Source organism: Fulmarus glacialis, unplaced genomic scaffold, assembly GCF_000690835.1.
Source record: "Fulmarus glacialis isolate BGI_N327 unplaced genomic scaffold, ASM69083v1 scaffold241, whole genome shotgun sequence".
Lineage (NCBI taxonomy): Eukaryota > Metazoa > Chordata > Aves > Procellariiformes > Procellariidae > Fulmarus > Fulmarus glacialis.
Window position 1 is genome coordinate 13,686 of NW_009194444.1, and position 13,383 is coordinate 27,068.

Genomic DNA, 13,383 nt, shown 5'->3' on the forward strand with positions numbered 1-13,383 from the left:
TTTTGCACAGAGGACAAACGTGTGTGGAAGAAGCATTATTCATGTATTTTTCCAGAGGTTCTTCAGAAGCGTGTGAGCTACTCATGGCTTATGCACCAATGCTTGACACCAGATCTTCCAAACACAGAAACTGAAAACTTTAGTCTAAAGCCATCACTGTTTTTTGCTGTTACGCTTGTAGTTAAACTGCAGACGTTAAGATAATACTGAAGAAAAAAAAAAAAAAAAGAAGAAAAAGATTTAGCATTGGGCATGCACTAAAATAAACTGCCAGTCAATCAACATGCACTAATAGCATACTTAAATACAGATCAAAAATTTAAGGACTGCAGTAAGAATTTACCTAACCAAACCAATGAGAAGGCTGGAAAAATAACAACTCGTTCATTCCCAAACCACACAAGTTTGAGTTGTGAAGACACAAACCAAATTAAGAGGAAAGATGAAAAAAGCAATAATTGGTATTCTCTAATAGGCATCATTCCATATGTTGCCCTAAAAACAGAGCCTCAGCAGAGCTGCCTCAGAAATCTTGTTCTGGTAAATCCTCCTCCAGCGCTCCAGGTTTACAGGAGTAGAGATTTCAAGACAGAATAGACAGGCTGAAGGAGTGTAAGAGTGAAAAGACAGCATTGCAAACCAAAGACTACTATGGTTAGCTCTTACGAATTTAGAAACGGGTTGCCCTTCTATGGTTCTAGATTTTGTTTTATTGTTTTTCATTTCCCTAATTTCTGTTCCTCATACTTATTTCATTAGTTTACATGTTGTTTCTCTGGGCTGCTAATTAACAGGGTAATTATGCGATTCTTGAAATGAGTACTACACCCTGACGTATTGGTTGTATCGCTGCTTGCAGCCTCTCTTATGCTCAGAACTCTAGATTAATCAGAAAAGACTTTGCATCCTCTGACCGTATTTTATCACGCAGTCCTGACTATGATACCATCTCTGGTAAATCTAAAACTTGTCCAAGAATCTCAGAGATTGTGGGATGGTTACTGTCTTGCAGTTGAATTTTTTTGACCAATAATTTGGGCGATATGAAGAAAAAAATTTTGCCAGCAGACATTAAATTAATATTATGGCACTACACATCAAAATACATATTTTTTCCATCCACTAGGAAATGAATGCAGCATTTTCAGTAGCTGAACTTTTGAAAAATGTCTATTAAAAGTTGTTGGGTTTTTTTGGGGGGGAAGGGGAGTAAAGTACTAATATTTATAGGACCTATATGAAAATGACATTGTTGTGCTCCCCCTGCTGTTTCTGTCACAGTGGAAAACTGGGAGTGTTTCAAGAGCTGTGTATATTCCTTCATATACAGTAAGAAATACTCATGCCTAAATAAAAAGGGGAGTCATTTCTCCTAGCAAAAGAATTTTCAACAAATAAAGAAGCATGGTGTAAAAATTCAGGATAAAAAGCATTATCTATCTGGAAAGCAAGATTTTATGCATGATACAATGCCATGGACATACCTGGGCTTTCTTTAAATTAACATTAAAGTCTGTTCCATTAAGAATACTAACAAAATATAATTCCACGTGAGTTCTGAATATTATTGTAATTTAAGTTATGCTATTATTATTTACTATCACAATTGTTCAAACAATTTTTACCAAGACTGCAGGGTTAATATCCAAAATATGGTCTTTCTAAAATACAAGCAGCGAGAAACACACTACTAGTTTTAAAATAGTCTATTTTCTCTACACAGATGGATGACATACCAACAGTATCTATCAGAAGAAACACCAAATGCAAGAACATCAAAAGTATTTAAAATTGGCTGAAATATCTTATCTATCAAATAATAATTAACAATGTCTGGAAAGAGGACTTACCAAACTGGTTAACGACTGAAATTCTTAGCACATTCAGCAAGGGGAAACACTAGATTTAATCTCTCTCAAAGTGGGATTCCCCCCGTATCAGATGCTTGTTTTTTCATTGTAGTAGCATGACTATTTTCTTTTTAATACTTGGTTTAACACTGCCTTCTTTTAACCTTAGACTAACAACATTTACATTAGTGTAAGGGGATTTTTCTCATATTATTAAAAGACTGAATCAGCTGCAAGAGGGTAAAATTTCTACTTTAGAAATCTAAAAATCAAGAAAAGATGAAATTTTCTTGATAATGGTTTTGCAGAAAAATACATCACAGGCAGTTCCACCTTTGTGAAACTTGTAATGAAAGTTCTCTCTTTCATACACAAATAACATTTCTAAAAGCATCTTATTGAATGTTTTACTTATCTGGAAAACTTTCCATGCCAAAGTGCTCTGCAAATGAGAGTATCTTCAACACATATAAGCATCACTTCATAACTGAGATGTCACCAGGTATAGTTAAGGTCTTCCTGTTTGTTTTTTAACATCATAAATTCAGTTTATTTATTTATAAACAGTAAAGAGTTAAGTTGCCCATAACAGTTTCAACCTACAGAATATGAACCTTAAGTTTCCAATATGTTTCATTTCCATCGCAGGGGCTGGGGGTTGGTTGTTTGACACATTGCAGTGTTTCAGTACACTGTTAAAATAAATCTTTGCATTTCAGACATGGACTGGAAGAAACTAATTTATTAAAACTTAGTAAATCTTCATGACTGTTTAATTTAAAAATCTCTTACTCCAACCACGTGCTGAATGAAAAATGTCACTGAACATGTTAAGATAAATGCCTGGATACCAGCTTGGGTAAAAAGAGCAAGATTTTGTCATTTGCAGGTCTAAGGGAAATGAAAAAGCACAATGGGGTCAGGAGTACCATCAGTATGGCTCTTGGCATAATCTAAAATAAGGTTTTTGTCCTAAATACTTGGATGCTATTGTGCTACATTAGATAGAATTTTTTTTTTTTTAAATTTGCCTTGGAAATTAAAGTTGCAACAAAATTATTTGATAAACAACTTTATTTTTCCTTTTTTTTTTTTTAAATGAAGGAAGGGTTACGTTTAATAAGACATCAGATTTTAATGCTTCTAAGTGTTATACCAGCACAAGACAGTACTTTCCATGTTTGTTTTTACAGTTAATCCACTTCACTTCATCTGACTTCAAATGCCTTTGCAGTATTCTGCATTATTCTCCCATCCAAGCTTAAAAATCACACTCTGAATATTACTACGTTATAAGAACATGGCTATGAAATACAAGCAAGACCATTTTTCAAGATGAACTATTAACGAATGTTAAGTTCGGAAAAGAATTACTAAACAGCTGAGGATTTTTTTTTTTTTAAATGAGATTTTATCTATATTTTTAATTTAAAAATTCTCCAAGTAAATCAACAGCCACTGATGATGAGATCTTCGGCAAAATCTTCCATTGTATTTAAGAACTCCTGACAAAATGTACATGACATATTTGAAGGCCACCACTCAATCCAAGTGCTGGAGTCCAAGGGGTACTGGAATCTAAGAAGACAAAAGAAAATTATCATTTGCTGCTAAGATCTGGGAAGGAAAATGTCAAACAGAAAAAAATTACAATATGAAATTGCTTGCTTTGTGTTCATAATCCTGTTTTAAATGTACACATCTGAAAACACATTGTGTAACTATTGGTTGAACTAATACTTAAACAATTAAATCAATTATATATTACATAAAAATTATTACATACAAACACTTGCCACTTCACAGCATACTTTAAGATTAAATCTCTGCATATTCTGATGGTAAGTTACTTACTTGAAATTGTAACCAATGCTTATCTTTAAGGCTTCTTTTCCCATGATCAAATACTGCTCTCCTGGGCTCAATTCAACATCTGCACAGGTCTTCTTTTTAACAAAGGTTATTTCATTATTTTTTTGAGCAAAAGCCTGCCCTGAAGTAGAATGTCAAGAATTGGAAAATTTCACAAAGAGAATTTCCAGTCACTCATATATTAGACAGAAAACACCAAAATGTTCTACAGTACAGCACAGCCAAGGGATCTGTTTGCCAATAGTTATAACAGGAAAATTTGATGATATAAAACATGTTTTTTAAATTAAATCTGAATGGTAAATAAGCCTCGTGTACATTAAATAATTTTATATTATAGTAATTATAAGGACATATTGGGTGTTTAAACTCAGAGGAAAAATGAGTGAATATCAGCTTCAGTTCTGCAGGACCTACGAGCAGCTACCTCTCCCAAAGGTAAGACAGTGAGTGCCCAAGAACATGCTAAAGTCCTTTCTCCCAGAAACAGAAACATGCCCAACCTACAAAAATCTGAGAAAAGTTAAGGCATGGCATATCCTTGCATACTACCCCACTTCAATCATTGTATATACAGTAAGGGAGGGCATTCTGTGGAATGAATGAGACATTTAAACAACAGCTCACAACTGTATTAATTGATTATGGAATATGTTCACCTTGTTTTGTCACATAAAAGACATTTAACTGATTATAGTTTAGGTTTGTTAACAGCAGCTATAATACAGAAAAGCTGTTTAAAAACATCAAATAAAGACTGCCTTTCTCAGGGCACAAAAGAATTTTCAAAGGCTGTCTTTGAGTCTATGGTTTTCTACTCTTATGAAATGACTAGGTTTGACTGCTGATTTTTGTCACCTGCTTCAGGGGTCTCAACCAGACAGCTTTTACTCTAAATAAATTGTTAAATGGATTAAGAATAGGACACTCACCTCTTTTATAGAGATCCAGAAGACCTGCAGAATACTTTACAAAATAACCTTCTTCACTGCGAGATAAGATGTTCACTTTATAAACTGCAGAACAACACAAAACAAACTTTTTGTTATTCGTTGTTCCTGCCATACATACTAAATGCCTTACAGGTGCTCAGATGGAGAATATAATGTCCCTTTACAATGCTAATTTCTGGGAAAACAATGGCTATAGCTATACACTGTATGGCTAAAAAATATTAACAAGTTCTACCCGTGCTCTAGTCTCATGGAAGCTCTACCCATGCTCTCATCTGATGCCCCACAACTTCCTCTGACCTCAAAGCCACATGATCATGTTAGAATGGTACCAAGCAAGAGAAACACAGTGCTTATTAGCAAAATTCATCAGATCAGGCTCACTGATGCACACTAACCCTGGTTATGTGACTTTTATTCAGCAGAGGATATGGGCAGCACTTACTCTTCTCTGCTCCAATATGTCACCTTCACATACTGTACGCCACTGTCAAGCCTACTGAATTTTAATCACTAAAGATTTAATTGGAAAAAAATGTTTCACAGCAGTAGTAAACAAGTAAGCATTTCAGTCAGAGCACGTGAAATCGGTAATGGCAATTCAAATATTACCATATGCAATATCATTCTGGCATGCAGCCTCTCTCCTGGTATCAGCAGTTATTGACCGATCTAGTCTCTCTTGTACTTTACTACACTCAGCTACATTGAGAGAGAAAAAAGCCAGTGTTAAGACAATGTCGTCACATATCCTCATATAAAACATCATGAATCTCTACCTGTTTGGGATAATCTACTGTAACTGAGAAATACTGTAATTACGGGATTGCATGCTGGAAAAATTAATATTTAAAATACAAAATAACACCCTCAATCACCTGAACTTAATCCAGTCAGACATCCGTAATCATACTGCACACATATTTTTAAATTTTTTTTTTTAAATGTAAAATTTGGAGAGGACAACAGCTGTGTTCTTATGAGGATTTTTTTCCTTGTGTTTAGTGTGGTTTTGTCCAAAGCACTACACCAAGTGAAATGGGAAAACATCTTAAAAAAAGTTTACCTTCCATGCATTTGCATTCATCTCCCTCACACAATCTCAGAAGTTTTTCATTTCCATAGGGGTTATAAAATACAGTGCATCTTTTATCTAGAAGTTCCAAAAAGAAATAATAAATACATACAGAAAATCAAAGTCCAAGAAGTCAGCACTGAAACTTTGTGAGTCAAAAGTTACCTGAGCTTAAAATAACAAGGATTAAAAAGCTGTTGAAGAACGAAAAATGTAGTCTTTAAGGAGGAATAAAGAGTTAAAAGACAAACATGAATTTGAAGAAATGGAACACATACCTGGTGCATGATATTCATATACAGTGAACGTGGCAGGATTTAGCATTCCAACCTGGAAAAGCTCACTTATTCGGAACTCAACACAGAGAAAATTATTAGCTGGCACCTATTTGAAAGACACATAAATTAAGGAGCTCTAAAGGAAACAAAATTATTCCAAGGAGTTAAAGTAGTGCTTACAGTTATGAAAAGGATAACATACAGAGTCTATCTGCAGAATAACATGTCCATCTTTTATCTCATAATCTGCTATCAACTGATCAACTCCACTTGCAAGCTGGAGGGGAGAAAAATAGAGAAAAATCTTTTATGCAAGTTAAACATTTTTGGATGATCTTGAAGGTTTTTGTAATCAGCAGCTTTAACACAATTCTGAGATGTAAAAAAAAAATTATTTTAGGGATGCCTCTTTATAATGCTTATACTCTCACTTGTTTTTTTGGTTTTCTTTTAAGGAAATTATCCTTTTACTCATTACATGAAGATAATAAAGAATTAAAGAGCTAATTATCCTTAAAAGAATACTTGAGTCCACGTATAGTATCCTATTTAAATCTTGTAACTCTAACTCTGCCTTTAACTAAAACTCGCATGCTTGTCAATAGGAGCTGGATGAACACAAGCACTACAGTTAAGATTCAGTTCACAAACGTTAGCCAACTAATAGTTAGGTGTGTATACTAACGGTGTTCTCTTTACAGTTAGCAGATACAGCATCTCCAGAGGTTCATTGACACTACCCTAACACAGATGACAACAACTCTCTATCCACTCTTGTCTTTCCACTAACAACAGAGGGAGCCCAGATGCCAAACTTTAACTAGATGTCTAGCTTCTGACTCTATCAAAAATCCATAATCTAGATTTAGGTAGATTATTCTCATTAGTATTAGAAGTGTTTAGAAGCAATGAGGATATAATGATATAAATCTGCACTACTACTCTGACAGAAAAAGATGAAGAATAGTAAATACTATAGTTCTGTTAAAAAAACTTCAGTAAAAGAAAAAAGTTCTCTAATACTCACAGTAGACAAGTCTTCTGTATTTGCTTCCAATCCACTAACCAAACCTATGTCCATCACAGCATGAGCAGACCCTGACTGCGGCTCTCTCACGCCAGGCCTGTACCTAAAATAGATTAAAAATAATATTAGTTAAACATAACTGAAATTAAAAAGAAATCTTCAAATGTGATCCCAGAAAAACCTAAGGAAAATTCTACCAACATTTAGACCACAGTAAACCCATAATGAAGCAAAACAGTCCAGATGAATATTTTCAGATTTATGCCAATATCATGCATAAAGAAGCTTTTCTTAATACTTATGTTCCAGGAGAACCCATATATAAATTAAAGAAAAACTCCCTCCCAAAGAGATCAGAACCTTTGGCTCTAATTCTGTTTACACACATACATAGAAGTGAAGAAACAGGAGGAAAAGAAGATCAGAAGACCAGGTGCAATTATTAACAAACAAAAACATTTTAATCTCTTAAAAAATAAAACAGATTTAATATAAGTATGTCAGTTAATGTAGTATTAAAACAATAACTAAGAAAAACCAAAAGACCAGAAAGCCTTGTAACATTCTTAAATTAATTTCATAATGCATACGTAGACCCACAGTGCATTTGCTTTGCACTGCTCCAGTTCCTTAACAGGTCAGCTGGGAATTCCACCTTTGCAAGGAGGAGCGTTGAATGTTAGGAAATCCAGGACATTTAGAACCAGCATTTAGTTAAATGAAGCCTTTAAATGCAAAAAATTGGCTTAATCACTGGGGAAAGAAAAAACCCAACCAACCAAACAAAAACCCCATCAGCTGTACTTACTTTGCACAAGCCTCTAAGCGCCCAAGTGGCTCACCATCTTCTTTTCTGTAACCTTTTCATATCAAGTAGAGTCAAATAAGTAATTTTATAACTCTTCAGAAGCAGCAATCCAAAATTCCCATAAAGCATTTTCATAATTGAAAGATAATTTTTTAATTTGTTTTGGTGGCTATTTTTATAGGAACTCATTGTCTAGCCACAAACAAGTAACATTATACTTCTTTTATAATTCAGACAAAATGACAGCTTTAATGCTTAAAGTACTTTATTGTGTACTTATGTTATTAAAACTACTTCATGGCAAAAGCTTAGAATGTGGTTATATACCCTGTTGTAACTGGACTAGAACTCTCAGTACCTTGTTGAACTCACTGTAAACCCCACCCCACCCCCCATCATATTTCTTTCTTCTGCTGGAAGTTTGTATTCCTCACCCCCTCAACTGCAAAAACTCTTCCATAAATGAGTAAAAATACACCTAACAGAAATACATTAAAAATTAATTCTATTCACAAAAAGGCAATAGTTTCAAGAAAGGCTAAAAGGCTTCTAGCGATTTCTTTTCCAGTTTTGCATTTAGAAAGTGGCAGAATTTATTACAGTTTCATTCTTAATAAGAAACATTTTGTTAAACAAAGTAAGGGGTTTTTTTGTCCCTCCCTTGCACTGACCTGAATAGTAATATTTAAAACCATATTAACTCTTTACCATCATCTCTCTTTGGAACAATCTTCAATTCAAAGGTACATGACTCTTCAGAAGTACCGATTGTATTATAAACTGTCCTCACCTACACATGTACAAATAAATTAGACAAAACGGAAGCAGTAAACAATCCTTAAAACTGGCATAAAACTGTGAAAACTCATAATATGGAGAATATAATACCAGGAAAAACAAGTCTGTACAGAGTGATTAGTTTTGATGGACACAAAGCAGAGTAAATAAATGATCAGCACAGAAAGAAATGGGGAATTCTTCAGCAAAACCACACCATTCTTGCTGGTCATATTTACAAGACTAAAAATATTATCTAAACAACTCCTGATATTTTATGAATATAAATACTAGTACACAAGAATATGTACATTTCAGATGTTATTAAGTTTGATGCAAGAAGAGGCTATGAAAGATTAGAAGAAAATATGTCATGGCAACAGCTTGATATTTAGGCACACAAAAATTATTCCTTTAAATATTGCAAGAAAACAGTTTCTCAATGACATTGCTCAATAAACTAAGAGTAAACACCAGAGTAACAGAGAATTGAGCAATTTCTCAAAATTGATCACTAAGCTGAGTCTTCCCTGTTTGGCTGTCTAAGCAGAGACAGTAACAATTGATGAGCATTAAAATCAAGTTGATCACCTATTTAGATTTATGGAAGAGAAAACCTCCAATGAAAAGGAAGAAACTTCGCAACTTCTCTCTCATTAGCCATAAGTTATACAATGGCTTCTACTTAATCTAAAATATAGCCATAATGACATCCATCACTTCAGTCTAAAGGTAAGAGCAACAAATGGAATAGTTTGAGAAATTTCAGTTTCTTTTTCAATATTGATATTAACAAACCAGAGATTCCATTTTAAAAAATTGGTTGCACGCTTACATTTACTGTAGCTATGCCATTGCTGCTTCCAGTGCTTACATATATGTCATCATCCAAAGGTACCTAAAGGATTGATGTTAAACACAAAGTTGTAAGTAAAGATAAAGATATAGATAGCGCTATTAGCAACAATTCAGGTCAGACGATCTGCTTGTCCTTTCTACATTTTAAATACATATTAAGGCCTGATGCTACAAACAGATTCTACAAAAAAAACTTCATAGGAACAAGAAGAGATACTAAATTTGAATGAATATTCAAATGCATTAAATTCAGCAGATAAGCAAAGTCCTTAAACATTTGCTATACCAAATTACTACCAGTTTATTAAAAGAAAAAGCTACTTTAGTAGCAATTTCAAAGTTCAAATAATTATTTAACAAGTTGCTAAAAATTCTGCTTTCACTTTTCAAAAGCAATACTATTCACTCACTGTCATAGTTCTTCCCACGAAATTATCTTCTGTCAGTTTAAATAGATGAAGGTCTCCATAGTTTTTGTATGCTACCTTAACATTCATGTCCAAATTAAGCCGTTTGACAAGAAGGGAATATTCAGTCAAGGCCTCAAGGGCATTAATTGTGTCCTGCCAGAAATCAATTATAAAGAATTAATTCCAGAAATTAAAAAGAAGTGAAAATGTATTACAAAGCAATTTATTTTCTGCCACTTAAAAATGATTACAAATAATGGTAACCATTACTAGCTAAACAGCTTAGCAGTGTCTCAGCAGTACGCTTAACATGGTGGTAACATATTTAACACTATACTCATAGACATATTTGTGCAATTTAAAGAAATGCATGCAAGTACTAAAAAGAAAGCAAGCAAATAGCAATAAACAAACAGAGCACTCATAAGTGTCTTCACAGACTTTTAATAATTTTAGAAAAAGGGATGTTGCATGAATTGGAATATTCTATGATTCTATGACTAGTTGATAGTGTATTAGAAATCTTGCAACTTTCACTTGACTTTTAATGCAAGTTAACACAGTGTTTACAATGAAAAAATGCATACCTTCTTACACTGCATTCCATTTTTGTGGAAAACAAGAACAAACATCATGTCATGAAATGAAATATTCTGTTTTATAAAAAACTTGGGAAAACAGTTTTCCTCCTATGATTCTTTTCATTCAGCAGATCTGAAGTCAGTAGAATCAGCTTGCAAATTTCTATTTATAATAGACTTCATGAAAAGAAGTCATATTTCCCAGAGACAAAGAATATCATGGCAACAGAGTCATTTGATACTAATCCCATACATAGGACATCAAAGTTGTCAATGTGGCCTTCTAATAGTATTACCCTCTTAAGACGTCTCAGATTTTGGTACTTGAAGAATGAGAACAAAATATTTAAAAGCTCACCTGGGTTGAATAAAATCCTCCACCATATCTTTGTTCTTCAGACAACCATTTGATAATTGGATTAGCATAGTTTTTGTCCCCTCTTAGCAAAGTAGTAAGCAAGGCATATGCTGTAGTTTCAACCATTTGTGCAGTAACAGAGCTGGGAGTGTGTTGGTCTAGTGTTTTGAACGTATCTTTCCAAAAACGATAAATAGGAGGGTCACCTACAAAAGTATAAAAGGAAGGTTTCAGATTGAAACATAGCAACAGCTCTCTCCAGACTACACAAGATGAAGTATTGCCTACTCAGGTGAAGGAGAAAAGGAGGAAATCTGCATTTAACAGGAGATGGAGATGTACTTCTCTTACACTAGTAAGTCTGACATTTATACTAGAAACTGATGACAAACAGACCTGATGCAAAGGATCTGATGCATATCTGAATATTGCTGGTCCTGAACAGTGATAGAGTGGCCAAACAAATAGAATACAGACTTTAAATTTATTTTTTTTAAAGCCACTTTCAACAGACAGGACAAAGCTTTTCTATTCCAGTAGAAATCGTTACTTGGCAGAGAACAGTCTAAGTCCCTTGCCTGGGACAAAATACACTAAAAAGGAACAGCATTCACAAGAGACTACAAAGTCACTCATCAACCAGTGAGGAATTAAGAAGAAACCCAACACAACAGAAGTGAGGGCAGTTGCAGATATTGTGAAAAATTCCACTCTGAGCCAAGGAAGAGAGTGGACACATCATAAGGATGAGAAAGCAGACAAAAGTAATCCACTACGGACACCTGCATAAAAGGAAAGTCTATAGATAGAACAAACGTGATACGATGGGGAATGACAGATGCCTAGCTGACTTGTATACTGCTAATGAAATTGTGCTGTTGAAAAGCTGAAAGCAGGATTCAATCTAGCAAAAATACTAGACCACACAAGACTAAAAATTCACTTATGCCAAAGCAAGCATCACTGAAATTCACTCCCCAAGTTGTGCCATCACATTAGAGAATTTAAAAATACTAAAAGAACAGCCTACCTGAGAGCCAACTACAGTACAGACTCTAGAGAATTTAATAATACCTATGACAGATGCTTCCTTCTTCAGCGCAGAGAACGCCGATCGTGCAGAGTGATGGTTCAAATCCACAAGAGCTAAAGCATATGAAGTTATTGCCATAGTAAAGGGGCTTTGAGCAGACTGCACATTTTTCATCAAATAATCTCCTGCTTTATTTTTAGCATCATGGATTTTCTGAAAGGATGAACAGACTATAGCTTACCTCTATTAGACTTACTTTTAAAGAAACACATCGATCAAGGCAATATAGGTATATATAGTATCTTCTACAATATATCTTATAATAAAGTGATCCAGAATTTCATTATTGTTCTTTTACTGATTTTGAAAGACAAAGACTAACAAAGCAAATAAATCTTAATCTTTGAAATTGAAAAAAGCCTCTTGATTTCTTTGAACAAATATTAAAGAAAATGGAAGAAATTAGAATCCCAGAACATGCCTGCTGGCAGAAATAAAAATATCATTTACCTGAGTAGGACATATTTTAATTGACTTTTCAATTCCAATAACAGAAAATGCTGTGAGATACAAAGATTTTTCTTTAGCTTCTCTAGGTAATGTACCCTACAAAATAAAATACGTAAATATAAATAAAGAGAAACAACGGTTAATTTAAATAAATAGAACTTTTTACAGTTTAGGTGAGGAAACAAATCGAAATTCCTGTAAGAAATAACAGTTTGGTTTAACCTGAAAATATGTTGACTCTTTTGAAGGTAATAGCTTATTTGTAAAAAAGAGACAAAATTATATAAAGTTTTTGGCAAGCCAGGACTATTATACTGTAAAATCAACCTACCTAATTTTTTCTAAATATTAAGAAGTGGCAAGCAGCTACTTTTAGTGGGAAAACAGAAAGGTTTGCAAGATCATGCTATTCTTTAAATGAATTTAGAAAAATGCAAATTTAGCAAAATTGTCTTGAATAGGTGTTCTGCTGAAATGCAGCCTAAAATATCTTGCATTCCTAAAACACATTACCTCCTGGTGACTTCAGCTTGTACTGTATATGCACAGAAAACATTTGGTTTTCATACCTGTAGTTTCACTGGTTGGTAATTTGAAAATTCACTGAATGACCCATCTGGCATTTGACAGTTATCAATCAACCACAGAAGTGAATTACAAACAGAAATTTGATCAAGATTTATATATTGATTGACTTGTCCGAGAATCCTTAAAGCAAAAGCTGTCAACCTGCCAAGGAAATCAAACAGATCATATTTGTTTTGATTAGCAGATACTAACACATTGCTAGAGGCTAGACACAAATTTGCACCATTTATGATTGAGGTATGCTACATGCTCCCATAGTTCAAAGAAATATTGCAGGTGAACTTTGAATTTAACTTAACAAATGGGCAATAATTACTCAAATAATTTTAAACTAGGATCAATTTCCATGTTTCAGGATATGAACTCATTACATCCCCAAAAGATTACTTTTTCATATGCACAGAA

At 33.8% G+C, this 13,383-nt stretch overlaps 1 protein-coding gene across 1 annotated transcript in view; it reads right to left on the minus strand.

The window, feature by feature from the left end:
• Positions 1–3,298: 3,298 nt before the first annotated feature.
• Positions 3,299–13,383, minus strand: part of C5 (complement component 5) — a 28,462-nt gene continuing 18,377 nt past the window's right edge. The window contains exons 26-41 of the mRNA XM_009587748.1: positions 12,960–13,119; positions 12,391–12,486; positions 11,922–12,093; positions 10,848–11,053; positions 9,909–10,061; positions 9,476–9,538; positions 8,572–8,653; positions 7,864–7,915; positions 7,056–7,158; positions 6,231–6,305; positions 6,029–6,134; positions 5,742–5,828; positions 5,288–5,377; positions 4,655–4,738; positions 3,705–3,843; positions 3,299–3,428 (exon numbers count right to left, since the gene is read on the minus strand). Of these exons, the coding sequence (XP_009586043.1) occupies positions 3,299–3,428; positions 3,705–3,843; positions 4,655–4,738; positions 5,288–5,377; positions 5,742–5,828; positions 6,029–6,134; positions 6,231–6,305; positions 7,056–7,158; positions 7,864–7,915; positions 8,572–8,653; positions 9,476–9,538; positions 9,909–10,061; positions 10,848–11,053; positions 11,922–12,093; positions 12,391–12,486; positions 12,960–13,119 (1,798 nt within the window). The remainder of the gene's footprint in view (positions 3,429–3,704; positions 3,844–4,654; positions 4,739–5,287; positions 5,378–5,741; positions 5,829–6,028; positions 6,135–6,230; positions 6,306–7,055; positions 7,159–7,863; positions 7,916–8,571; positions 8,654–9,475; positions 9,539–9,908; positions 10,062–10,847; positions 11,054–11,921; positions 12,094–12,390; positions 12,487–12,959; positions 13,120–13,383) is intronic.